The sequence below is a fragment of the Stenella coeruleoalba genome (assembly GCF_951394435.1).
Source record: "Stenella coeruleoalba genome assembly, chromosome: 11".
Lineage (NCBI taxonomy): Eukaryota > Metazoa > Chordata > Mammalia > Artiodactyla > Delphinidae > Stenella > Stenella coeruleoalba.
The window spans coordinates 98,750,788-98,775,516 of NC_137157.1; the positions used below are offsets into that span (position 1 = coordinate 98,750,788).

General features: G+C 59.5%; 1 protein-coding gene across 2 annotated transcripts; it reads right to left on the minus strand.

Moving 5' to 3' along the window:
• Positions 1-2,240: 2,240 nt before the first annotated feature.
• On the minus strand, positions 2,241-24,729 carry TEAD4 (TEA domain transcription factor 4). Of its 2 annotated transcripts, XM_079937452.1 has the most exons (10): positions 24,592-24,729; positions 24,179-24,241; positions 20,448-20,576; positions 19,419-19,462; positions 18,904-18,959; positions 16,537-16,676; positions 15,338-15,511; positions 4,020-4,160; positions 3,043-3,195; positions 2,241-2,846 (listed from the first exon to the last, which is right to left on the minus strand). In XM_079937452.1, exons 3-10 carry the CDS (start codon positions 20,541-20,543, stop codon positions 2,733-2,735), a joined length of 918 nt encoding a protein of 305 aa, XP_079793578.1. In that variant the 5' UTR covers positions 20,544-20,576; positions 24,179-24,241; positions 24,592-24,729; the 3' UTR covers positions 2,241-2,732. The 2 variants fall into 2 exon arrangements, with proteins under 2 accessions (XP_079793578.1, XP_079793577.1); XM_079937451.1 differs by lacking the exons at positions 24,179-24,241; positions 24,592-24,729 and having other exon boundaries at positions 20,448-20,602.

Consider the following 24,729-nt stretch of genomic DNA (forward strand, 5'->3'; position numbering starts at 1 on the left):
ACTTTGTCTTCCCTCCTCAGTAAAACGCAAGCTCCCAGGGACCCCGTCTGTCCCGGCCATCAGTACGTCCCGCGCCTGGCACGAAGCAGAAGTTAAATAAACGTGTGTTAAGCGAGTGGATAAACGCATTCAGCCTCAGGCGAGTCAGCCGGCCTCTCCAGACCCCACCTTCCTCATCTTTAAAATGGGGAGAGCACAGCGCCCCCGGGTGAGGGTGGAAGAGGTGACACAGGCCCTCTGTCCAGGGACGCGTGGCAGGTGCTCTGACGGGTTGTGAATGGAACGCTTTCTCCACGCCAGGACAGGAGCAACAGGCCCTTCTGCGGGAGAAGACGTGGCTCCACGCTGGCTCTTGAAGAATGAGTGACAGTTCTCCAGGGCCAGAGCCGAAAGGCGGGAGGGGCGCAGGGGGGTGTCAGATGAGGCTGCAGGAGAGGCGGGGCCGGGTCGGGTCTCCCATTTGCGGGCCCCGAGGGCCGCGGTCTGCACGACACCGCGGGGAGAGGCGCCTGCACCTGTGTTCTCCGTGGCTGTGACCGGTTTGGACTTTCCAGCTCTAAGTAGGTTAGTGTCCCTTAGGCTACTGAGGTCAGTTCCTAAAGAGAAGGGAAGACTCACAGCCAACACGTGGACCCGACAGCTGCACTGGCAGCCCTCACCCACGATACAAAACAAGGGACCTAGTGTGTGCATCCGTCCCAGGGCCCAGAGGCTGCTCACACACGCTTCTCAAGCCCTTGCTGGAAGGTTCAGTCGTGCTGGGAGGGCAGGCGTCACGAGCTCCCCTTATTCTGACAGCCCCGGAAACAGGGGCTGGGAGGGGGGAGGGCGGGAGAGCCTAGCAGACACTAAACAGAGGAGGACGTGTGAGTGCTTCTCAGGGACCCCAAGGCCCCCTCCACGTCACATCATCCACAAGGGGGAGCTGGATCCCCGCACGCACGAGGGTCACACAACTTGGCATGGAGCCTAGCAGCCGTCCACAGGCTGCTTACCTAGACGTTGCCCCTCTTTCAAGGGGCAGCCCCTCTCAATTTCCCACTCATCCCCGAACCTTCCACACCCTGCCCCCTCCCACCTCTGAACTCCAGCTGCTCTGAGGACCGCTCACCCCACTTAAGAGTTTTCCAGGTTGACTTCCCAGCTTGCAAGGAGTCAGATGCTGTGAATAATAACGCGTGTGTATCGAACACGCTGTGTGCTCGGCACCGTGCTAGGCGCTCTGCATACACGAGGTAGGTACTGTTGTTATACCCATTTTACAGACGGGGAAACTGAGGCACAGTGAAATTAGGTAGCGTGCCCCAAGGCCACACAGCTAGTCTAGCTGAGCACCAGGATTCCAATCCTAGCAGCCTGACTCCAGAGCCCTTGCTCCTAACTGCTCCGTAACACCTCCTCAACGTCGTCTTACTCGCTTCTTATCCCCATACATCTCCCTGAGTGCTGGGCACACACACCACCTGCAGGTTGAATCTTGTTCCCCTTCGGCCCCAGGCTCCTGGAATTGCGGTTCCCCACTAGAGAAGGTGATGCCAAATGGCCGCTAGATGGCAGCAAAGAGCCGGGCCCCGAGAGCCCCGAGGGCAGGGATAAGGGGATGATGATAATGTTTACCGTATCTGGTGCATCTTGCACCAGGCCCTTTACCGACGTGATCTTTCCTCCTCACTGCGCCCATCCCCCTTTACAGGGAGGAAGGACACTCACGCTGAGACAGCTCGGGCAGCAGGGAACACGAGGACTGAGGCCAGTTCCCAGGAGAAACAGACCAGGGAAATCCCTCCGCGGGTCCCCTCCGGGCGCAGCGGGAGCGGCGCACAGAACCTGACCTTTGGGTAGGGAGTGGACTTAGGGAGGGCGTGGACGGCCTGGGCTGCTCCAAGGCGGCACCCGGCAGGCTTCTTGGCTGGGAGGGGTTTGCGCTGAGACTCACAGACCATGCAGACTGCGTGGTCTCAAACCACTGGTCCACCGCAGACCTCTGACCAACTGTCTTGGCCTTCCCACCACAGAGGAGGCCGCGTGACTCCGGCCTCACCGCCCACACTCAAAAGCTGGCTGTACCACTGCACTCCCACACTCGCTGTCTCGGGCTCCCCTGACCTGGGACCCACCCCACCCCGGGCAGCCAGCGTGGCCACGGAGCCCCTGCCTGGAGACGGATGAAAGCTACCTAAAGAGCTCTGACTGCGTCCACTTCCAACCTCCCGAGAGTTCAGTCACCTCCACACCTGAAACCCACCCCCCCGGGACTGGGCCGCGCCTCCCTGCCGGCTGTCCTGGGGCAGCAGCAGCAGAGGTGGCCAGGGCGGATGCATCCGTCACTCCCAGCTGGCCGCGGACCCACGCCCCCCTCAGGCCTCCCAGCGTGGCCGGCAGCGGCTCCAGTGCAGCGCAGGGGCTGACCCGTCTTGAGCTTCAGCGTCTGGACGGTCCTGGCCGAGTCCACTGGGGCCTTGGCTTCAGGACGGCACCCCGGCGCTGCTTCCGGCCCGTTTCCCAGCCAGCCGCCTGCTCCCTCAGCCCCTCCCGGGGCTCACACAGCCAGACGGGGCCTCCGAAGGTGCCCAGGTCTTGCGTTTATTGGGCTTAGGCACTGCGGGGTCACGTTCCTGGTAGAAGAGTCATGACCTCAACTCTCCTGGCGCTCGGGGGGGCTGCCCCCGCGGGTCTCCACCCCGCGTCCCTGCGCACACGATGTCTTGCCCCCCTCCCTGCTCCCCGGTCTCTTATTCCTTCACCAGCCGGTAGATGTGGTGCTGAGCCCCGTGCTCGCTGGCCGACACCTCGAAGACGTACGCGACGCACAGCAGCGTCTCCTGCGTGTCTCTGTTGGTGACCACCTGCAGGGGTGAGGGGAGGAGGGGGTCGGGCCCAGGAGACAGCATGCCACCTTCCCTGCCCACCGCCCGCTCTCACCCCCACCCCTGCGCACACCCCCGCGCGCACCCCTGCGCACACCCCTGCGCGCGCACACCTGCACACACCCCTGCGCGCACCCCTGCACACACCCCTGCGCACACACCCCCGCGCGCACACCTGCAGGATGGTGAAGTTCTCCAGCACGCTGTTCATCATGTACTTCTCGGGCAGGTGCTTCAGCTTATGAATGAAGTTGATCATGTACTCGCAGAGCGGCGAGCGGTGGATGCGGTAGGAGTAGTGGCCGTTCTCGTAGCGCGCGTACTCAGTCTGCGGGGCCCGGGGACAGTGGGGCTTAGGAGGCCGCCGCCCAAGGCCAACCTGGCCGGCCCCGTGAGGAAGCTCTACCACCCGCCCGGCCTTAAGTGGGAAGGACGGGCAGAGCCCAGGGAGCCCTCGAGACAGAGCACCCCCCACCCCGTGACCCACACGCCGGGTATTGGAGGAAGGAGCTTCAAGACGTGGAGACGAAGACGGAATGACAGCTCAATCCCGGCCGCACATGGGGGACGGGCCACAGGGACCTTGTGGCCACGGAACCGTCACGTATGGGTAGCTACACATCTGGGCGCACACACACAGGCATGCACACAAGTGAGTGCGTGTAAACGGACGGAATCTGACTCGGGTTGGTGGGCTACGTCGGTGTCAACAGCCAGGTTACTAATGGTCCACTCTAGGTATGTAAGATGCTGCCATCGGGGCAACTAGGGAAGGGATTACCACTGCACGTGGAGCCACAGCGACCTCAGAATTAAAATTTCGCTAGAAATAACTAACTCAAAGAGCTTCTCAGAGACCGCTGCTGCCCGCAACCACCCGAGAGGTCGTGGGTTAAGAGCTGTAGGGGAGCTCAGCTCTGGGGCGCTGGAACGGCTCCCTGTGACCTGACGGGCAACAGGTGAGGCCCACCAGGATGGGGAGGGGGGGCAGGTGCTCTGCTTGTGTTGGACGGGAGGTGGGTTGTCAATGAAGAGGCACGGCGAGGGTCAGACTGCATCATTCAGACATATCTGGGCACAGAGGTGAGAAGCCCGGGCCGCAGGGGCGCGACGGTCTGGCGCCCAGGCGGGCGAGCAGCGGCGCGTGCTCACCTCCAGTTTCTCCACCACCTGCTTGCCAAAGGAGCAGACCTTGGTGGAGCAGGTGATGGTCATGTTCTCAGGACTCTCGTACTGGCTGGACACCCCGTAGAAGGAGCTGCCTTCGTCCTCGATGTTGGTGTTGAGGTCTGCCTGGAGGGAGACAAGGGGAGACCAAGGAGGGGCGGTAACTCAGAGGGGCCCTGTTGGGGGCGGCACCGAGGAGGCCTCTGGGGCCACAGCCCAGGCCCCAGGGCCAGGACGCCATCAGGGGGCTCAGAAAACACGGGGACGCAGGACCTCGGAAAGCTCCCTCGTCCATCCACACGCAGGCCTGGTGCAAAGTCAGGCCGTGTGCCCTGAACAATGGCAAGAACCTGGGCCTGCATCAGCTCCCGGCCCTGCTGCCCACCGGGTACCAACAGCCCAGCAGGCGGGGCCCCAAATCGGTCTTTAGAACATTAGGGCCCTGCCAGTGTCCCTTCCGCAGTGGCTCTGGGGGCCTGGCCTCCCGCCATCTCTGGGGCACCGCGAGCCCGGCCACCCTTGACCTTCTGCATCTCTGTTCTGCCTCCGGACCAATCTCCCCAACACCGGCCTCCTTCCGCTGGGCTCCTCTGCAATTGCTCTGAGAGCTCTGTGCCCGACAGAAGTCTGGTTAGCACCCTCTCATCGAGCCCATTTGCCAAAGGGAACCCCTCCCCAGCCTGGCGTGGGAGCCCCCGGGCCTCTGATCAGCTTCGCACCTGAAGGCAGGGTCCAGGACGCCTCCTGCTGCGTGTTGGGGTGATTTGAAGTTGCCCCCCCAAGGAAAGGTGGGTAATAAGACTCATGACTTCACACCCACTCCCTGCGAGGGGGACAAGGCAGGACGGGGGCCTCAGTCTGATCTCAGGCTCCCCGACCGCGGGCCTTGCCCAAGGCCACAGAGCGGATGAGTCACGGGTCCTGGGTCCTCAGGCTCCGGCTCCGCTGCTTCTCCCGCCCAGCCGAGAGACGCTGGGTGAGGCTGCTCGGTGCCTCGGCGAAGCCCCCAACCACTGAGGGGTCCCCACTCCGGAACCTGGGCTCCACAGCCAATCACCCCGTTTGAGGTGCTAACAGAGCGGCTTCAGACTCAGAAGCAGTGTGCAAACATCACAAATGGCTTACTCTTAGGGGGAAGCCTCTCCTCCCATCCACGCAACTCGTCCCAGATCACTGCCCAGCGGGACCCAGAGTACAGCCCCACAAACGCAGGGGAGCTCCTGACCGCGGTAAGGATTCTGACCCCAAGGACTCTTCTGCACAAAGTTACAGGGAGCCCCAGAACCCTGGGAAGTTTCCAGCAGGATTCAGAGCCGGGCCCCGGGCTGCTCTGCCCCTGGCCATCAAAGTCGTTACTTTTCTCTCCTTTGGGGAAAGAAGTTTTCCAAGAGCAAGAAGACCCTCTAGACTGGCAGGGGGGCAACTGTCTTGGGCACAGCAGAAATATTACAGAGCCACACACCGTGTCGACAGGGACCTGTATTTACTATTGTGAACTGACTACAACATAATGTTGAGCAGAAAGAAAGAAAAAAGCAGGTCATAAAGCAGAACGAGGATGTGTTACTTTTTTTTGTTTTTTTGCTGTATGTGGGCCTCTCACTGTTGTGGCCTCTCCCGTTGCGGAGCACAGGCTCCAGATGCGCAGGCCCAGCGGCCATGGCTCACGGGCCCAGCCGCTCCGCGGCATGTGGGATCTTCCCAGACTGGGGCACAAACCCGCGTCCCCTGCATCGGCAGGTGGACTCTCAACCACTGCGCCACCAGAGAAGCCCCGAGGATGTGTTACCTTTATGATGAAAATAAAGGCTGCTTCCGTGTTGACCTAGATGGCATACATTTCAGTGTGCCCAGCAAGGGCTTTCATGGGGCCGTTAGGAAGAAAGAAGAAAATGAATTACAGGGACGTCCCTGGCCGCCCAGGGGTTAGGACTCTGACTGGCACTGCTGGGGGCCTGGGTTCAATCCCTGGTTGGGGAACAAAGATCCCGCAAGCTGCACGGCGTGGCCAAAAGAAAGAAAAGGAGAAAAACCAAACTCCAAAATGAGCAGCAGTCTCCCGTATCTGTGGTGGGCGTGGGGCGGGGCAGGGACGCCCAGGGGCCTGCGGAGGTGGGCCAGGCCTGCGGTGGGCTGGGAATTAATTGCTGCTGTGACGGGCTGTGCAGTTAAACCTGGCCCCGGGGACAGCACCAGCTCTCTGTCTCCTGTTCTCTCTACTGAGTCACACGCTTCTCCTCGGAGACCGGGTTCGTCGGACGTCCTCAAAAAGGCCTGGGGGACAGTTCGTGTGTGCTTGAGACACATGAGCGCAGGGCAGGAACGTGGACCGTGCCTGGAAAAGAGCTGGCAGGGAGCCCGGCTCCTGGGGAGGGCAGGCGCCCGGACGAGGGGGCGAGGCCAGGACGTGAACTGATGTCTCCCGGATGCAGCCACTGCCGTCCTCCCCCTGATTGATGCTATTCACGTCCCACTCTCCACACGCCCCACTCCGCCCCTAACGGTTTCTTTCAAATCAACTCATTCTTATTCTAAGCAGTCATATGCGTGACATCAGGGATTCTGTTTCTCCTAATAGACATGAAAACAGTCACCTAACTGTTAATGAGGAAATGTGAATCCGTGCACTGTGCCCCGGGCTTGGGCAGGGCTGGCATGGCCCCTCCAGGCTCTCCCCAGCGCCCAGCGGGGATGGGACGTGCCCGTCACCACCCTGTGCTGGCAGGGCCTGGCCTTGCCCCTTCCAGACGGTAAGCACGCTCGAGGCGGGAACCAAGCTCCCCCAGGGCTCAGGCCCGGCACGCGGCGTGCCTTCCAGAGTGACACGGGGCTGTTGGAACTCTCCCCTGTCGGCGGCTCTGCGTGCGGAGCGGTCCTGTGCTCACAAGGGGGGCCTCCACCCCCTGCACCCCTGCCAGTCCTCGGAGCCCCGCCCCGGCTCAAAGACACTCCAGGGGCTCCTGGCATCGCCTCCCACTCGCCTGGTCCTTCCAGTCGCTCCGTTGCCCGTTTATCCTGCCTGGCCCAGCATGGCCGGGACAGGGGGCGCCCAAAGAGGCTGCAGTGTTGTCTCTGCTCTCATGGAGTGTGTGACTTTTGGGGGAGCAGGTAGAACAGGTGAGCTGGTGCTTGAGAGAGAGAGAGAGAGAGAAGGAGATGGGGCGGAGATGAAAGTCTCAGACGCCTCATCTGTCTCAGACGTTGGCGGTCCAATGTCTGCCCCAGAACCGACCCTGTGGTCCCACTGCTTGGTCCCGGGGGACCCCGGCCAGCGAGAAACGCACACCCCGCAGCACCTCACCATCCTCAGTGCCATCCTAATTACGACCCAGCACCTCCTGCAGCCCCACCGCGTACCCCCCCCCAATCTGAGAACCTCCCCGCACACGCTCAGCGTCTCTGCCTTCTCAGCCTGAGAGCAAAGCTGCCCCCCACGTTACCCTGAGAGTGCCCCCGCGGCCCCCGGCCCTCCACCCTATTCATAGCTACGGTGCGGTGGCAGCTCCCAGGCTGGGCCTGGAACAGGTGCAGCGGATCGGGTGGCTGACAGATGAGCCGGGACAGCCGGGCCTGGGGGCCAGGGGGCTCAGCTTCATTGTTATGGGCTGGTATGTGCCTGGGAGAAATGTCAGGGCCCTTCGACGGAGGAAGGTCTGGGGTACTGTCCTCCCTGCCCGGCCTCGGCCCAGCTCTGCCCGGCATTTTCAATCTGCAGACTGGAGTTCACGGCCATCAGCGTGTAAGAGTCCCCTCTCTCACTGCCTAAGGACAGAGGTGGCCTCTGCTGGTCTCACATGTCCTGGGGGAGTTGGGAGCTTCTCAGCCCCTGCATCTCACATCCGCGGAGCACAGCCTGACACCCAACCCCTCCTGCCCCCAATGCCACCGCCAGCTGGAACCGATGAGTCCCGGCGGCCCACGAGCCGGCCACTTACTACCCATCCCCACCAAAGAGAACAGTACCATCGGCAGGAGGGGGACAGGAGGCCGAGCTGGGACATCAAAGTCCTCCTCCCACTCCAAGTGGGCTCTGACCCACTCCTCAGCCTGCGTGCCCAGGGCCTGGGGCCGGACGAGAAAACCGCCAGGCTTTGGGGTGGGGCGAGGGGGGTGTGTGGCGACACTGTCCTCTCCTGGCAGCATCCCTTCCTAATTGTGTGGTCAGTCTCACACCAGCTACAGGCCAGGGCGCAGGAGAGGAGGGTTCCAGATGGCTAGGGCGCCGGGGCTGCCTGGGAGGACCCCAAGTCCCGTGGTTAGCACGCAGGAGACCTTCCTCTCCCACATCCCAGGTCTGTCCTTCCCTGGCGCCTCTACCTTCCCCACGCAGGAGGAGAGGGACTGGACGACAGCCAAGGTGCCCTGGCCGCCCACGTGCCCACCGTCCCACCCCCAGCCGACCCCACTCATCAGGGTCCTCAGACACAAGCCCCTCGCAGGCCCTCCGGAACAAAGTACTGACTTTTCAGGTGGAGAAACAGGGCCCACAGGAGCCGAGACTCCCTCGGGACACAGCTCTCCAGCTGGGCAGAGGGCCCAGAGGCAGAGGGCTGCCTGCCTCACTCTCCTGACACGCTGGGAGGGCTCACTGGCAGCCCACCCCCTCCCACACAGAGCAGGCGGGACCTGCTCTGATTCTCCCACTCGGAACGCAAGCTCCTATCAGGTCCGCACGGCACGGGCTGTGTGCGCAGCCTGTGGACGGAGCACAGCGGCCCGGCATGGAACCTGCCCAATCACACTGCCCAGCACCACCGTCTCCACCTTCTCTCCTCCCCTCACCCCCACCTGCAGCCTCCCCAGACTCAGGAGGAAGGAGAGGACGAGGGCCGCGAGCCAGGTAGGAGAAGGATCCTCTGATCCTCCTTTCCACCTGCCAGCTCTGATCTCTAGGCAGGACAGCCCTGCCCATCTCCTGGAAGGGAAGCCTGGGCTCTAGAAGCCCCAAGAAGCCCCAGTGCCGGCTCGACACTGAATGCACAGCTGAGACTGCTCTCTCCCTGCCCCCACTAGCTGCCCTTCCTCGGGGGCGCAGGGCCCTTCTTAGGCTACCCAGAGCCTTCTCCCCCAGAAGCAGGGGGAGCACGGGGCCGCACGGGGGACCCCAGCCACCCGGCAAGGCAGAATGGTGTGGGGTGACGGTTCCGAGCACACTCCCAGAGCGGGGCTGGCTGGCACTGATCCTGCTTCTGTCACTGCGGACTGGGCTGCCCGGCACATGCTTTCACCTCTCTGTGCCTCACCTTCCCCTGTACGGAACGAGGCTGTCAGCTGCACCTCCCTTCAGAGGTGTGGCAAGGATGAAACGCGCTAGTACAAGTCAGGCTATGAACAGTGCCTGGGGTGACCTGCCGCCGACTGCCTCGATCTACCTCGGCGTGTGCCTCACAAGAGGGACTACAGGAGCAAGGCTTGCCCAGGCTGGGGGTCTCAGAGCCAGACCCTTGCTTACTCCATGCCTCAGTCTCCCCATCTGTGAAATGGGGGCCTGGGATGGCTCTCATCTGGAATGGTGGCTAGAAGAATACAGAATACTGTCACCCCAGTATGCTATCTGCCACGACCAGGGTGGTGTCCCCATACGCCTCCTGCCAGCCAGGCCTCCCTGGTCAGGGGTCGCCTTAAATTGAACCCTCAGGTAGCTGAGCCAAGGGCGTACTTCCTGTTCCTGGACAGGCTCGGGGGGTGGGGGAAGGAGTGGGCGACAGAGGGCGGAGGCTCTCCTAAGGAAAGGCCAGGCACCTCCCTGGACACACACAGGAGGTGGGAGTCGCCACCGCTGGCCGGATGGTGCCCGTGCTAGTTGGCTGCTGTGGTTCCAACTCCCACGCTCAGGGCTGGAAGGGAGAAGAGGGAGAAGGAAAAGGGAAGTGAGATGGTTTAAGCCCTTCCTGAGAAAAGGAGCCTGGCATCCTGCCTCGCACATCAGACTCTAACGCCAGCCTCTCCACTGAGGCCCTAAGGAGGCTGAGGTCTCTCTCTCGGCCTGTATTGCAGCTGTCAGTCTGGATGGCTAATGCATGTAACCAAGCACAGCTCTGGCCATGCCCCGTTCAACAACCTTCAAGGACTCCTCATCACCTAAACAACGCACACTACCCTCCCCTGCTGCACCCATGGCAGACATTACCAGTCAATCCAGGAAGGGCTCCCTCCAGATTTTCCTCGACCCAGCGCTCCAAACAACTGCTACCGATCCATTAGCGGTGGCCCTCGTGGACCTCTGGTTAAAATGGGAGACTGGGGCTTCCCTGGTGGCGCAGTGGTTGAGAGTCCGCCTGCCGATGCAGGGGACGCGGGTTCGTGCCCCGGTCCGGGAAGATCCCGCATGCCGCGGAGCAGCTGGGCCCGTGAGCCATGGCCGCTGAGCCTGCGCGTCCGGAGCCTGTGCTCCGCAACGGGAGAGGCCGCAGCAGTGAGAGGCTCGCGTACCTCAAAAAAAAAAAAAAAAAAAAAAAACGGAGACTGACCCTACAAGTTCACATTTCCCCGTCCAGAGAGCCAGCAGGATGAGCGCAAAGACCTTTTTTAATGCGTTGTACCACACACACGAAGAAACAGAGGAAGACCAAACGGACAGGAGAATTCAACGAATTCCAGGGGACTGACAGCTGATCTGAGCTAGGATGGCTTCTGCGGGGAAACGGACGCAAGAAGAGTTACAGCCTGAAAGTGCCTCAGAGGGGTGCCGGGTGGGAGTCAGCACCACCCTCGGGACGACAGGGGCCCGGACAGTGATGGCCAGGGGGGCGCAGGATATGACACAAGGAACCGGCTGAAAGGCTGTACACCGGGTGGTCAGGCCTCCGGGCCCCCACTCTTCACACATCAGGAGAAGAAATTACACAGGAGGGCGTCAGGTCTTCGGGCCCCCAGGCATGTCAGGAGAGGGGGTGGGAGCCAGGGCATGAGGTGAACGCTGCCTAAGAAACGGTCGGCTCCCCTAGCCCTCGCCCTGCCCCACTGCTAGAATGTTCGTTTGTCCCTGCCAAGGGGTGGGGGGACAGTAGGAGTCTTCTTTGGAGAAACTGAACCACTTCAGGCAAGGAAAAGGTCCAGTAAATATGCTGACATTTACTAGCGTCCTCGATAAAGCAGCTGGTTCCCCAACCCCGACCACCTGAAAGAGAAGCCCAGCAGGTAGCAAGGCCCACACCTTGTCCACAGAGTTCCCAGTCACTGGACATGGACAAAAGGCCCGAACAACAAAAGGAAGGATACACTGGACCTCATCAAAATGGAAAAGGTTGTGCTTCAAAGGACACTGTCAAGAATGCAAAAAGAGGGGACCTGCCTGGTGGCTCAGCGGTTAAGAATCTGCCTGCCAATGCCGGGGGCACAGGTTCAAGCCCTGGTCCGGGAAGATCCCACATGCCGCAGAGCAATTAAGCCCGTGCACCACAGCTACTGAGCCTGTGCTCTAGAGCCCGCAAGCCACAACTACTGAAGCCCACGTGCTTAGAGCCTGTGCTCTGCAACAAGAGAAGCCACCGCAATGAGGAGCCCACGCACCGCAAAGAGTAGCCCCCACTCGCCGCAACTAGAGAAAGCCTGCACAGCAACGAAGACCCAATGCAGCCAAAAATAAATAAATACATAGTGCATATGATCCGGCAATTCCATGCCTAAGTATCTACCCAAGAGAGATGAAAAGCTATGTCCACACAAAGACCTGTGTATTAAGTTCATAGCAGCATTATTCACAATGGCCCAAAGGTGGAAACAACCCAAATGCCCATCACTGACGGATGAATGGATAAACAAAATGTGGTCTGCCCAGACAGTGGGATATTACCCAACCATAAAAAGGAATGAAGTCCTGATATGTGCTATAATACGACTAAACCTTAAAAACTTAACATTAAGTGAAAGAAGCCAGTCACAAAAGACTATATATTGTAAGATTCCATTTATGTGAAATATCTAAAAATGCTATAAAGACAGAAAGCAGATTAGGGTTGCCTAAGGCTGGGGGTGGAGGTGATAACTAATGGGTTTGGGGTTTATTTGGGGGTGATGAAAATGTTCTAAAATTAACTGGTCGCACAACTCTGTGAATACACTAAAAATACTGAATTGTACACTTTAAGTAGGTGAATTATATGGTAAGTGAATTACATAGCAATAAAGCTGTCAAAAAAATAAGGACCAAAAAATCTGGCCAAGAATTATAGACATTTGAGAAAATCCTCCAACTTGAAAGACAAAGACCCAGACAGAAAATGGGACGAAAAGGAAACAAAGGGAGCAGAAGAAAAGTTAAAAAAAATAGACATGAAACAAGATCAGGATGCAATCAAAGAAGAAGAAGGAGCTCTTAAAAATTAAAAACGTCATGGTCAAAATTAAATATTCGATACAAGGGGCGGGGTGGGGGTGGGCAGAGAATGCCACCATATTCCGTTAATCTATTTCACCACTAAATGTACAATGCACCAAGATTTTACAAACAATTAAGAAAAAAATGCCATCAGTTAAACTACGACACATCAACAATTGAAAGAGTCGTTCATTTTCTGTAGTAACAGAACCCTGATTTTATTCAGAATGGCAACTTACTGAACTAAAAGAGTACATTTCCCTGGCTCCTTTGCAGCCACCTGTAAACAAACAACTAATTGAGAATTGTGTGGGACTTCCAGGAAGGCTCCTTAAAGGTAACTAAGTTGGCTTTCCCCCTTCCTGATGCCTGAAAAATGGATGTGATGGCTGGAACCCCAGCAGCCTTGACCTTAAGGACAGAAGCCACACACTGAGGATGGCAGATAGAGAAGAGTAGGGTCTCTGGTAATTTCACGGAGCTGCTGGACCAGACCTGGACACTCTATCTCCAGACTTACTTTACATGAAAGAAGAACTATTCATTCATGCCAATGTTACTTTGGGTTTTATGGAATATTCACTCAGATTCACTCTTAAATTAGAAGATAAAGTTAAGAAAGTCTCTAAGAAAATGAATTGGAAAATAAATAAATGGTAAAAAATCAGAGAGGATAGGTCCGGGATATCCAACATCAGACTAACAGGGGTTCCTGGAAAAGAACACAGAGAAAACAAAGAAAAAGAAATAATATAAGTAAAGTTACCGAATTGAGAGATTCTCATCTCACTGCCTACCAAGTACCTGGCTCAAAAATAGGAAGAAAAACAACACAGATCCCAAAGGTCATCAATGTGAAATTTAACGAAAGGAACAGAGAGGAAACGCAAAGCTCCTAGAGGCTAAAAACAACCGAGTTACATAACAAAGAACAGAGAATTAGAATACTACCGGACTACTCTCGTAAGACATCGGAGCAACCAAAAAATGATTCTTGAAAAGCACTTCTAGGGAAAATCATTTACGATGGAGATTCTGTACCCAAACTATGAATCAAGTACTGAAAAGAAATGACATTTCAAACAGGTAGACTTAGAACACTTATCTACCATGCACCTTTTCTTAGGAAGGGACTAGAGAATGTATTCCAGCAAAATGAGGGGGGAACACCAAAAAAGAGAGAAATAGGAGATCTAGGAAACTGTAGATTCAAAACAGAGGAGCAGTAAACAGAGGTCTCGGGACAGCTGTTGAGCAGGCCTGGAGGAAAACCGGTTCAAATTGGAGCAGAACAGAGGCATCCAGAAGGAGAAAGGGACAAAGGATAAATTCTCTGAGAGGCCTGAGCACTGCGTGAAAAACAAGTTTTTTAAATTTTATATGTTGGTTATGATAGAACAATTTGTAAAATTTTAATAGTAGGTTTTTTAGAAATGTGCAAGCGAAAGTACCATTTATTTTTAGGAAAAAACAAAAAGTTGCACAAGAAATGACACGTGCTCCTCACACACTCTGGTGGTCAATCTACGCTGTCACAAAGTCTAAACGCTTTGTTGCGTTGACTAAATTACATAACTTACTGGGACGATGAGGGGGAAAGTGCTGTAACATAGCCAGTGTTTTTCTACCATAAATACACAACACACAGTCGTGATAGCAAAGTGTAGCAATATAAGCAGATATTTAGAACCAAGGAGATAAAACCCAGAATAAACAGTGACATTTTACAGTGACTGCCTCTCGGGACTGGGCTTGGGGTTGGGAGGAGGCGGACGACAACCTGACGGTTTTCATTTCTAAGCCTCTTGGTATTAATAACAATGAACGTGCACTGATTTAAAAATAAGATAAAGTAAAAGAAACTATTACCTATTTTTCATCCCAGCATAGAGTCAAATCCAGACCCTTGTAGGATCAGGACCTTCCAGGATCAGACTCACCTCTCCCGTTTTACTTTCTGCGGTTCCCTCTCTTACATGTTTACCCATGACTAGCCCCCCTGGAGGCCCTTCCCCTTTTCCGCCTAACTCTGCCCATCCCTGAAGGCCCAGGACCAACCTCCATCGGCTCGCAGAGCAAGCTGTCCTGCAAGGGCAAACACTGAGCCTCCTCGGGATCCGGGCCCTGGGTCTCCGTTCCTGCCTTTTCTGTAGACAGCCAGCCCCACAGATTCAGTTGCAGATGAAGGCTAGGCTAAGAGCTCCTAGCCAGGGACCAGTAAGCCACCTGGAACTGCGTGTACGCTTTCGTGTGAATACGCCCACTTCTAGGAAAAGCACAGCTTTCAGGTTATCAAAGTCCGAGACCAAACAAAGGCCCAGCTTCCGGGCTCTGAGACGGTTCGGAGGCTCTGATCACCAGCCAGGATTTCCTGCACTTCCTCCCGCTGGCTTCTCCTGCCCTGTCCCTCTTCCCGGCATCCCTTTTCTCTGGGTGCTGGGCCCCTGGAAGAGGTCCTATGCCTCCTGGTCTTGGAGGAGGTTTCCAAAGAAGGAGGCTCTACCCACACAGCACCCATGCAGGGGTGAGCTGGGGAGGGCGGCGGAGGCCGAGCTACAGGCTGAGCTCTTGGAGAAGCTCGGTGTTTCTTTGGGGATGACCCAGCCTAAGCCTACCGTCCACTTCTCCAAGCCCCACCCAGCCCAACGGCTGCCCCGCTGCGGGCCCGGAAACCTTGGCATTGAAAGCCTTGGGTGACTACCCCTCAGGTCTCCTGTAGGTCCTCTCTGGTACTACAGACCCCTTGAGGCCGCACTTCTGCCTGGGCGTGACCATCACCTGCCATCAGGAGGGGGCCTTGCTCTGCGGCACCAATGGCCCCATCTGGTCTGAGCTCCCGGCACCAGAGGGCCGCTCTGTGCTGGCCCTTCGCTCTTGTCCTGCGTGTCCCAGGTCCCGCCGCCGCCAAGGCCCACCCCTCCTCCTTTCTCCCTGCGGTCATCGACGTGCTGGGGTGGGAAGGAGGAGGTCATCCAAGGCTTACCCAGAACTTCACGAGGAAAAAGGCGTTGGAGGGTCCCCGTTCAAAGAGCTCCTTGAGACCACCCTTCCTCTCGGGGAACTTGTCGTAAATCTGGCGGATGTCCACGGCTTCGAGGTAGGGGTCGCTGTAGCTGGGGCTCGACTGGCCGATGTGCACGAACAGGTGCTTATTGTACTGTGGACAGAGAAGAACTGGTCTGAGGGGCCACGGGGGCGGCGGGGCAGACAGACCAGACAGACCGGGGCTCGGAGCCCGGCCAGTGGCCCAGAGCAGGGACGCCACGGCGGGGGCCTGTTTCCCCTCTGGTAAAGCGGAGCCGACAGAGGGGCTGAGTGCACAGCAGAGTCGGCGGGTGCCCAGCACCTGGGGCAGGGCGACCCCTGCAGGCGCCTGGCACTTTCTGGTCGCTACTTGTACTGAGTCTTGACTCTGTCGCCAACATCCTTAGGCGACTCACTTAGACCCGTGATCTCGTCTGTGATGGAAGACCAGCGGCCCATACGAGGGGTGCTCCCCCCCGAGGCGGCGGCTGCGGCCCCTCGCTGCGGCTAAAGAAGAGCCGCTTCTTTCGTGGTCCACGCTGGGTTCCTCATCTAAACCATAAGCTTGAACACGTCAAAGTGAAATGGTCAGTGAAGTCCCCACGACTCTGGCATCCTGTCCACCTGGCCAGGTGCTCCTCTGAACTTTGCAGGTGACGCCGGTCACCCAGGACGGAGACACTGAAGGGGGCGGGATGGGGGTGGGCTGCTGCTCCTGCTGGCGTCCCCGAGGACACGGGGCAGACAGGAGACTCCTCAGAGCCACAGGGCCTGCGGGCAGGACTGGGACCAGTGCCTTCAGACGGAGAGGTGGCCGGACCGGGAAGAAGGCGAACATGGTGGGAGCAGGAAAGGGACAGAGCCTCGGGGCACCGGGATGGTACGCAGGAATCGAGAGAGGGCTTGGGGTGGGGAGCAGAAACAGAGCCAGGGACAGAGGGAAGGTCCAGTGAGAAGGAAGCGGGGAGGGAGAGGATGGAAGGATAAGGGGGGATGGAAAGCAACAAGGACCCTAAGCTCGGCCCCAAGGTGGAGCGGGGCAGAGAGCAGGGCGAGAAAGCCAGAGCCAGAGGAAGAGGAGCTGGGGGAAGCAGGGGAGCCACCGCCCCAGGAATGAGCACCGGGCGGGAGAGCGGCCAGAGGGAGGCCAGGACCTACCGTTTCAGGGTCTTGCTGCCGCTCCAGGAAGGCAGAGAACTCCAGCATCCAGAGCTTGGGGCTGGCCACGCTGCGGCCCTGCCACGGGGGTGCTGGGGGCGCGGAGGGCGACGGGGAGGCTCCTGCGGGAGACTCGAACCCTGCACACAGTGGAAGGCACATGGGAGCCGGTCCACAGGGCCTCCCTGCCGCACCCTCCGCCAGGCCCCCAGACTGTCTGCCTTACCGGGGTCTCCCAGCCGGGGGGGTGGGCAGGCAGAGCACTGGCCAGCGGTCCAGGGGCAGCCCTGGCGGGGAGCTCAGCCTGGAACAGCTCAGCCCCCTCGGGCCCCTGCACGGAACTGCGTTCAAGGGGGACTGGATGCTGGCTGGGGTTGGGGGGTGGGATGGCTGCTGGACCCAGGGCTTCCAGGGCAGCCTCCGCTTGGTTCTTGCCCTGGAGGAACTCCTGGTCCAGCCAGGGAGACGACCGGACCAACTATCACAATGACATGAGTGTCTGCTGTCCAGCCCCTGGGACAGCGCCCGGCCCAGAATAAGCACTGGCTGCTGGCTGGCGAGTAAGCGAAGCAATGAACGTGAGGAAAACAGACAGGAAGGCGCCCAGCACAGCAGGGGAGCGGGCCCCCTGGTCCACCTTGAAGAGCGTCAGAAAAGGCCACCCGAAGGTAATGCTGAAAAAGGTTGCGGGGTAAGAGTGGGAGGAAGCAGGTGCAGACAGGGGAAGGGGGCTCCAGGCAGAGGGCACGGGGCCGCGAGATGCACCGTGAGCTCGGAGGCTCCGTCTGGCAGACGTGACGGGGAGGGCGGGTTTGCGCTGGGGCTGGAAACGAGGCTGAAGAGACGGGCCCTGGCTGCTAGGTAAGGGGTCCAGGATTCAGCCTGAGCTCAGGAGGGCAATGGGAGGATTTTAGGCGGGGCCGAGGAGCGACCGGCTGTGCGTTTCTGAAGATCCTGTTCCGAGTGGGGGAAGGACTGGGCTGGGGCAAGGTGGACGAGAGGCGCAGGCCTTGTGGGTTCTTCCCAAGTGGGAAAATGAAGAGGGCAGTGGAGTGAAGAGAAGGGGACACAGGAGGGACACGGAGGGAGCAAGACCCCGGGGCTTGGTGGCGGACGGGACGAGGGCAGTGAGGCAGGTACATCAGAAGCCCGGGGAGGAAAGAGACAAGGGACGGCGGGGGGCGGGCGGAGGACCATGCTGGGCACACCAGCTGGCATTTGACGGGTGAGCCGAATCACTCGTTCATTTATTCAAGTGTGGCGTGCACACCGGATGTGACCCGACGCACAGAAGACAGACACAGACACCAGCCCCAGACACTGCCCAGGGCACACAGAGTGACAGTTAAGCTTAGATTGTGTCCTGAAGGCACCAGGGAGCCACTAACAGATTCTAAGCTGGAAGCAGCACGGTGAGATTGATGCTTTAAAAAGATGATGGATGGACTTCCCTGGCGGTCCAGTGGTTAAGAATCCACCTTCCAATGCAGGGGACGCGGGTTCGATCCCTGGTCGAACACGCCGCGGGGCAACTAAGCCCACGCACCACAACTAAGACCCGACGCAGTCAAATAAATAAATATTAAAAAAAAGATGACAGGTGAGTTACAGAGGCTAAGAGTGGGGATGTGACTGCAGACGGGGTGGGGGAGCCGTGAGGGGAGAGCACGGACTAGAAGGGTGGAAGGCCCCCAAGCAACCGTCGGGAACCTAAGGAGGGTGGCAGGGCCCGCTCTCAGAGCAGGAAAAGCCAGGCCACCGGGCAGGCAGGAGCCATTCCCAAGCCAGGAAAGGAGGGTGAGGGCGAGGATCCTATCTCGCCCTGCAGAGCGGAAGGTGGAGGGACCTTCCTGAGAAAGAGGCAGGGACAGAGCGGGTCATGTGAGCGGGGAGGGCGGGAGCTCCGTGCTGCCCAGCTGGACCTCCATCTGCCTCATGCCAGGAGCCTTCCCTCTGCTAACCAGGGGCTCCGGGCTGGAAAGCCATGCTCTGCTGGACCCCCGCCTTGAAGGAGAGGATTACAGTGTCACAGAGGGAAGCCATCCCAGAAGCCAAGCAGGACAGGGCACACATGCTGGTGGAGTGGCCACCCCGGGGCGCAGGCACTGCCCCTTGAGCTGTGCGCACCCTGCCAGCCTTGAGCCTCGCTGGGGAGGGGCTTGGGGAGGACGGGCAGCCCTGGGGGCGCAGGGGGCTTGGCTCCTGGAAGAGGATCGAGGTGGAGCTGGGAGCTGGGGTGCACGGTGCGAGCACGTGCCAGGGCAGCATCTAAGGGGACTGCTAGGGGCGTCTAGCAGTCAGGGCCCGGGACCCGGAGCAGGAACCACAGGGGTGTGGTGCACGAGGGAGGCAGAGCTGCTGACCCACCTGGCAGAGGCAGTGACGGCTGGACAGTGTAGGTTTGCTGAGAGAAAGGTTTCACACTGTGGGAGACGAGAGAGGACGCGTGGGCCTGGGGGCAGGTGGCAGCCTAGAGCCTCGGTCAGGCTCCAACGCTGTCTTCAGTGAGGCAGGCCCGGGTGGTCAGTGGCTCTGGCCTCCCGCTCCCTCGGGATTCTGGCCGACCCACAGAAGCAGCGGGTCTGTTTGGAAAACCCACCCCTCCTCCCTCCCTCCCAGGCCAGCCACAGGGCTGGTTCCTAGCCTGCTCCCCTCGGGGTCCTGAGCTCGGGTTCTGCTACGCCCCGGATAGACTGGGGCTTCAGCAAACGCCACCCCAGGGTGCCCGAGAGCAGGAGAGCCTCATCCGTAAGCGCAGGGCCATCCGGAAAGGCTGACCCCAGACTGCGGCTCTCCCACCCTCAGGCCTGGGTCAGCGGCACGCGTTCACGGGCTCAAGCACAGCCCAGGGAGCACCGGGGCAGCACGGGGGCCATACTCACTCGTGGGACGTTCCGGCGTGGCCCGGCAAAGCTCCTTGCCAAAACTGAGGAGACAAAAGCACAGAGTCAGCAGAGCCCAGTGTGCGCGGCCAGCGGCGTCGAGAGAGAGACCGGGCAGGGGCTCAGCTGGAGGGCGAGGCCAGGGCCTGGGCCTGGGCAGGGTGCCTGCCTGGAGCCAGGCGGCACGGCGTCCCCGCGAGCGCTGCAAGGACCTCCAGCCTCTGGAACGCCTGCCGATAAGGGGCTCCCAAGAGAAGCCCCCAGGCTTGCAAACACGGCACTCGTCCCCTTCCTCGGGGACAGATGCCTGCTGACAGTGGCACGCAGGACTCTCAAGAGATCTGGAGTCAGGCACCCTACTGAGACTTGAGTGCCCAAGTCACGTGCGCACTCGTTTGTCCCGTCGTCCTGTCCACTCAACGCCCTTCCGGACTAGCGGCCTCTGGACACACTCGGAAAAATGCTGGACGAGAGCCTCCCCGGACACAGGGTCTGGGGCGGTGCGTCAGTCCCAACAGCCTACAACACCCAGGGAGGACTCAGCCCCGGGGAGGAGGGGCGTCTCTGGACTGTTCTTAGAGCGGGACCCACGTGGCCACGGCCAAGAGACCCATTCTCAGTTTAAAATTCGAGAGGACTTTGTTCCTGGACATCAGCCCTTTACCTGGAAGGAGCCCCTGAGGGCGGAGGGGGGACGAGGCTGAGCCGGGGGCGGGGCAGAGCGGCTCCTCAGAACATGCCGGCGCCGCCCCAAAGCCCGGCCTCAGCCTCCTCTTCTGTAAACGGGGCCAACTCTGCAGAGCCCCCAGGTGGCCGTGTGACGGGGCGGCTGCACCCTTGTCACTGCCGAGGCCCCCAGGAGGGCGGTCCCAGCGACTGCATGGCCCCTCGGTCCTTGGTCTCTCCTTCCCCGGCTCTCCTGGCCCGAGAGGACTCAAGTGAGGACTCTGGTGTGGCCAGTGCCTTGGAAGGGGGAGGAGTGAGAAGGACGGGGCAGTCCAGCCTCCGACTCCAGGCAGCCCCACTTACCCCTGAGACCGCCGGGTAGCCTGGGCCCCGGGTGAGGGCCATTTTACTGTGGAAGGCTGTGGCAGAGATGATCTGGGCGGACGACATGGCAGCCATGCTCTGCAGGGCCTTGTCCTTAGCTGCCTGATCCTGGGGAGACATCGAGGGAGGCCTCAGTGTGGGCACCGTGGCAGGTCGGGAGAGGCGGGTCCAGCTGGTGACAGGGAAGTCAGACCCTGGACTCGGCCCTGGGGACCAGGCTCCCGTTCCTGCAGGGCTGGGAACCGGTCCTGTGACTTGAGGAAGTCACTCGGTGGCTCTGATCACCCTCCTCATCCGTCCAAGGGGCACATCGCTCGCCCTGCCAGTCTCATGAGGGTTTAAAGAGACTTGGAGGCCACCTGCCAGACCATGGCGCTCCTGTTGCCAACCTCAGGGACACAGGGACCACCCAGGTCGTGCTCACCAGGGGTGGCTGGGGCCTCACCTGGCCCTCGGGAGACGGTGCATGAGTATCTGTTGGGCAGGGGTCATCCTCGGTCACATGGACGGTGACAAGGGATGGTCCCCCGCGGCCCCCGTCTTAGCCCTGGCCTGTGGGTCTCTACTGTACCACGGGCAGCCATGGCTCCCGGACCTGTTATGTGTCAGGATGCGAATACCAACCATCTGCCCTCTATGGGTCCCCTCTATGGTCCAAAGACCCCCTCCAGAATGGGTTCACCCTGCAGAGGCTCTGAACAAATCAGCAGTATGACCTGCTTATAATAACAACAGTAATAATACTTGGTTACTACTTGTATTAGCCAGTGGTCCCCCATCCTGAGCTCTCCAATCCCAAAGGTCTTCAAAACCAATAAGACAACATACTGTGTGTCAGAAAGCCTAGTGGGTCCAAAAGAAGACCACACATCCAGACTGAACAGCAAGTATTATTCAGTATGGGTAGCATTACTGGAGACAAAAGGTTGGTTTATGTCAACTCGGGAGCTCTGATTAGAAATTCTGTATCTTTATGATGAATTACTTTTTAAAAGGGAAAAATAAGTGGGCCCTTTATTTAATAATCAGATTGGTGGACCCAAATCTGTCCTGAGTAATAAGCAAGCTAATTGCTGAGGGAGGTCCTTTCAGCCCACAGCTGGTTTTGCGTATGACTTCACTCGCCCGGTGGGTAGCATCACCACGGCGTCAGGCCCGAAGGGTCCAGGTGGTGCGCCCGGCATCCTGCGCGATGAGGTCTGGGGCCAGGCCCTTCCACTCGGCTTCTCAGGGACCCCTTACGCTCATGGGGCACACACGAGACGGCCCCCGGAAGGCAAAGAACGCTGTCTCACTTTGGTTCTGAACATCTCAGCACCCCCGTGAGGCTGGCAGGACTCGTAGGCTCCCCATTCTAAGATGAAGAAACAGGCTCAGAGGACTTAGGGGCTTGGGTGTTGACAGGGGTCACGTGACAGTAGGCCCTTAAGGTCCGTCTGGGATGGCGCATCCGTGACCTCTGACCTCTGCAGGCCCGGGGGGCTGAGCGAACCAAGGAGGGGGCACGTCAGGATCTGCCAGCACCCATCCTCAGCACAGAGGGCCCGGGAGGCCGCGCTGAGTGGTGGGACTCCCCAGCCCACTGTCCTTTTGGGGCCAAACTCGGGCCTTGCTCTGAGGCTGTCTCTGATAACCAAAGCATCAGGCTGTCTCTCCCCAAGGGCTCTGCTGATGTCGGGAGGGAGATGCCATACATGCCCAGGCCCGCTCCCTCCAGGACACGAATGGGGTGGCAGGCCACGCCCCAGGAGGCCCACAAACCTCTGTTAACAACTGCAGTGGTGGGAGGGCAGAGAGCTCCAGCCCTGTGTCGGCAGCCTGAGTCCCTTCCTCCCGATGGCCAGGGACCAGCGAGTGGGACAGGAATCGGGTGGGAGTGCGGGGTGACAGCAGTGACCAGGCTACTGAATTTTGCGGCTGGAGGGGACCTCAGATACCACCTTGCTCAACCCTGTCATTTTACAGGCGGGGAAGCTGGATGGAGCTCGAGGCAGGTGGGTGACATGGCAGAGGGCCCACGGCCCAGGGCAGAGCCAGGCCAGACCAGACTTCTACCTAACCTTGCCATCCACCAGGGAGCTTAACTACATTGGGCCCCAGACCCTCTGGAGAATATGACAAAATCCTCAGACCCATCTTCTCCGAGAAATGCACATACGTGAAAACGTGCATGTTATTGAAGGGGTCCGTGGCTCCCCTCGCAGCCTGTCCGGCGGTCCAGAGGCTGTTCCCAGCCCCACGTTAGAGCCTGTGGACAGGGACAGGTTCCGTTCCTCGAGCACACATGAGCCGTACAGCCAGCCCCCACGGGAATGCAAAGCTCCCCTCGATGGCTCTAAACAGAACCCTGGACATTCGGCTCTCCACCCGGTCCCCTACCAGGCCCTGGCGAGTCACAGGCTGACCAGAGCGGGGAGTGAGGGGCAAGTGGGCTGCAGGGCCGGGGATGTCCGGGCACACATGTGCTGGCCTGAGAGGGAGAGACCAGCAGCTGCGGCCCAGCCAGCTGTCCCGGGGACAAAGGAGCGAGGGCTGGGCCACAGCTGTGAGGGGCGGGGGACAGCTGGGCTGATGCAGGAGGAATGGAACCTCCTGGGAGTTCCCACCCACGCCATCAGAGCCTCCAGTGTCAGGGTCACGGACAACGGGGCCAGAAGGGGCCTCCATGGTCCTCTAGTCCAGGGGCTTTTAAACTGGGTTCTGGGATGCTTTCGGGTTCAAGAGTCATGGGGGCTGAGAGGTGACTAGCATGAAGGGTCCCTACCCCGCTTCTCGCCAACCTAGCTTTGACCAGAGTAGCTCCTCTGATAACGGATCGGGGTGATATTTAATTTGGGAGAAAAACGAAAGGGCTTCCACCGCTTTAAAAAATGTTTGTGGGGAATTTCCTGGCGGTCCAGCAGTTAGGACTCCGCGCTTTGACTGCCGAGGGCCCGGGTTCAATCCCTGGTCGGGGAACTGAGATCCCTCAAGCCGCATAGTGCGGCCAAAACATAAAAATAAAAATAAAATTAAAATGCCTGTGATTTACTGGTCTCAGCCCCGAGTGCTGGCTCCTCCTGCCAAGCAGCCAGACTCTTCTGTTACACCCACCGTGATGGGTGGCCTGCTCCCTCCCGGGGTCCAGCCAAGGGCCCCTGGGTCCAGGGTCCAGGAGGCCCGAGTCCCGCGGCGAGGGGACTCCCACCAGCGGCTGGCCCCCCGTGTAGCAGTCGCCTGTGGGCAGACAGGCCTGCAAGGTGGGGCTGATCCAGGGAGCCCCTCCAGCCCTTCCCCCAGCGTGGACCCCACCCTGCAGGCCTGCCACCCACGGGATCTGGGTGACGGCAGTAAGGGGCCACACGGTCCGCAAGAAACGGGGTCTGGAGGGCAGTCCTGCTGCTCTAACCATGGGACTCAGGGTGTGCCCGGTTCCTCTGGGCTGCAGGGGGCAGGGAGCACAGCAGGAGACCGGCCTGTATCTCCCAGGATGCTGTGAGCCCGGCCATTCACACACAGACACATAGACACGGCCCGCAGTCAACGTCCTCTGTGCAGGTGGGAGAAAGGTGACAGGCTGAACCCCACTTTCCTCAGCACTGAGAAGCTCACGGCTCCACACATAAGCAGTCAGCCCCCACACCCAAGGGACGACCTTTCCTCCTGGGAGAAGGGCCCCAGCCCCGGGAGGCTGGCCCACCCGAGCCCTCCCGCTGCGGCCCTGGCCTTACCTTCAGCTTGGCCTGGATCTCACGGGCTTTGCGCCGAGCCAGAACCTGGATGTGGCTGGACACCTGTGGCGGGAAGAGGGGTTCCTGTCTCCCCGACGGCCGGCTCCCCTGACCCTCGGCCCTCCACAGCCCCCCATCCCATCACAGACTGAATGGACGAACGAATGAATGAAAGGCTCAGTCACTGATGGGACCTCGGGCCCACCTCTCCCAGTTAAATACAAGTGCAGTCGGATGGGGAGGGGTCTCCTCCCAGGCGATGGCAGAAGGGACCCCAAGGAAACTGACCATCTGTGGCACACCCAGCAGAGGACCCCTCCCAAGCTGGCCCCCAGAGCCCACACCCAGTCCTGCGGAGAGCCGGGCCCACCCTGGGAGCCGACCAGTGCCAGGGTACCTGCCCCAGGGCCCACCTGCTTCCTGGTGCGGGTCTTCCCTGTCCGCAGCTTGATGTAGCGGGCGATCAACTCATTCCGACCTGCAGAGACGCCAACATCCACTCAGCGGGAGGACCAGGATAAAGACAGGCGAGCTCAAGGGACCCTCACCGG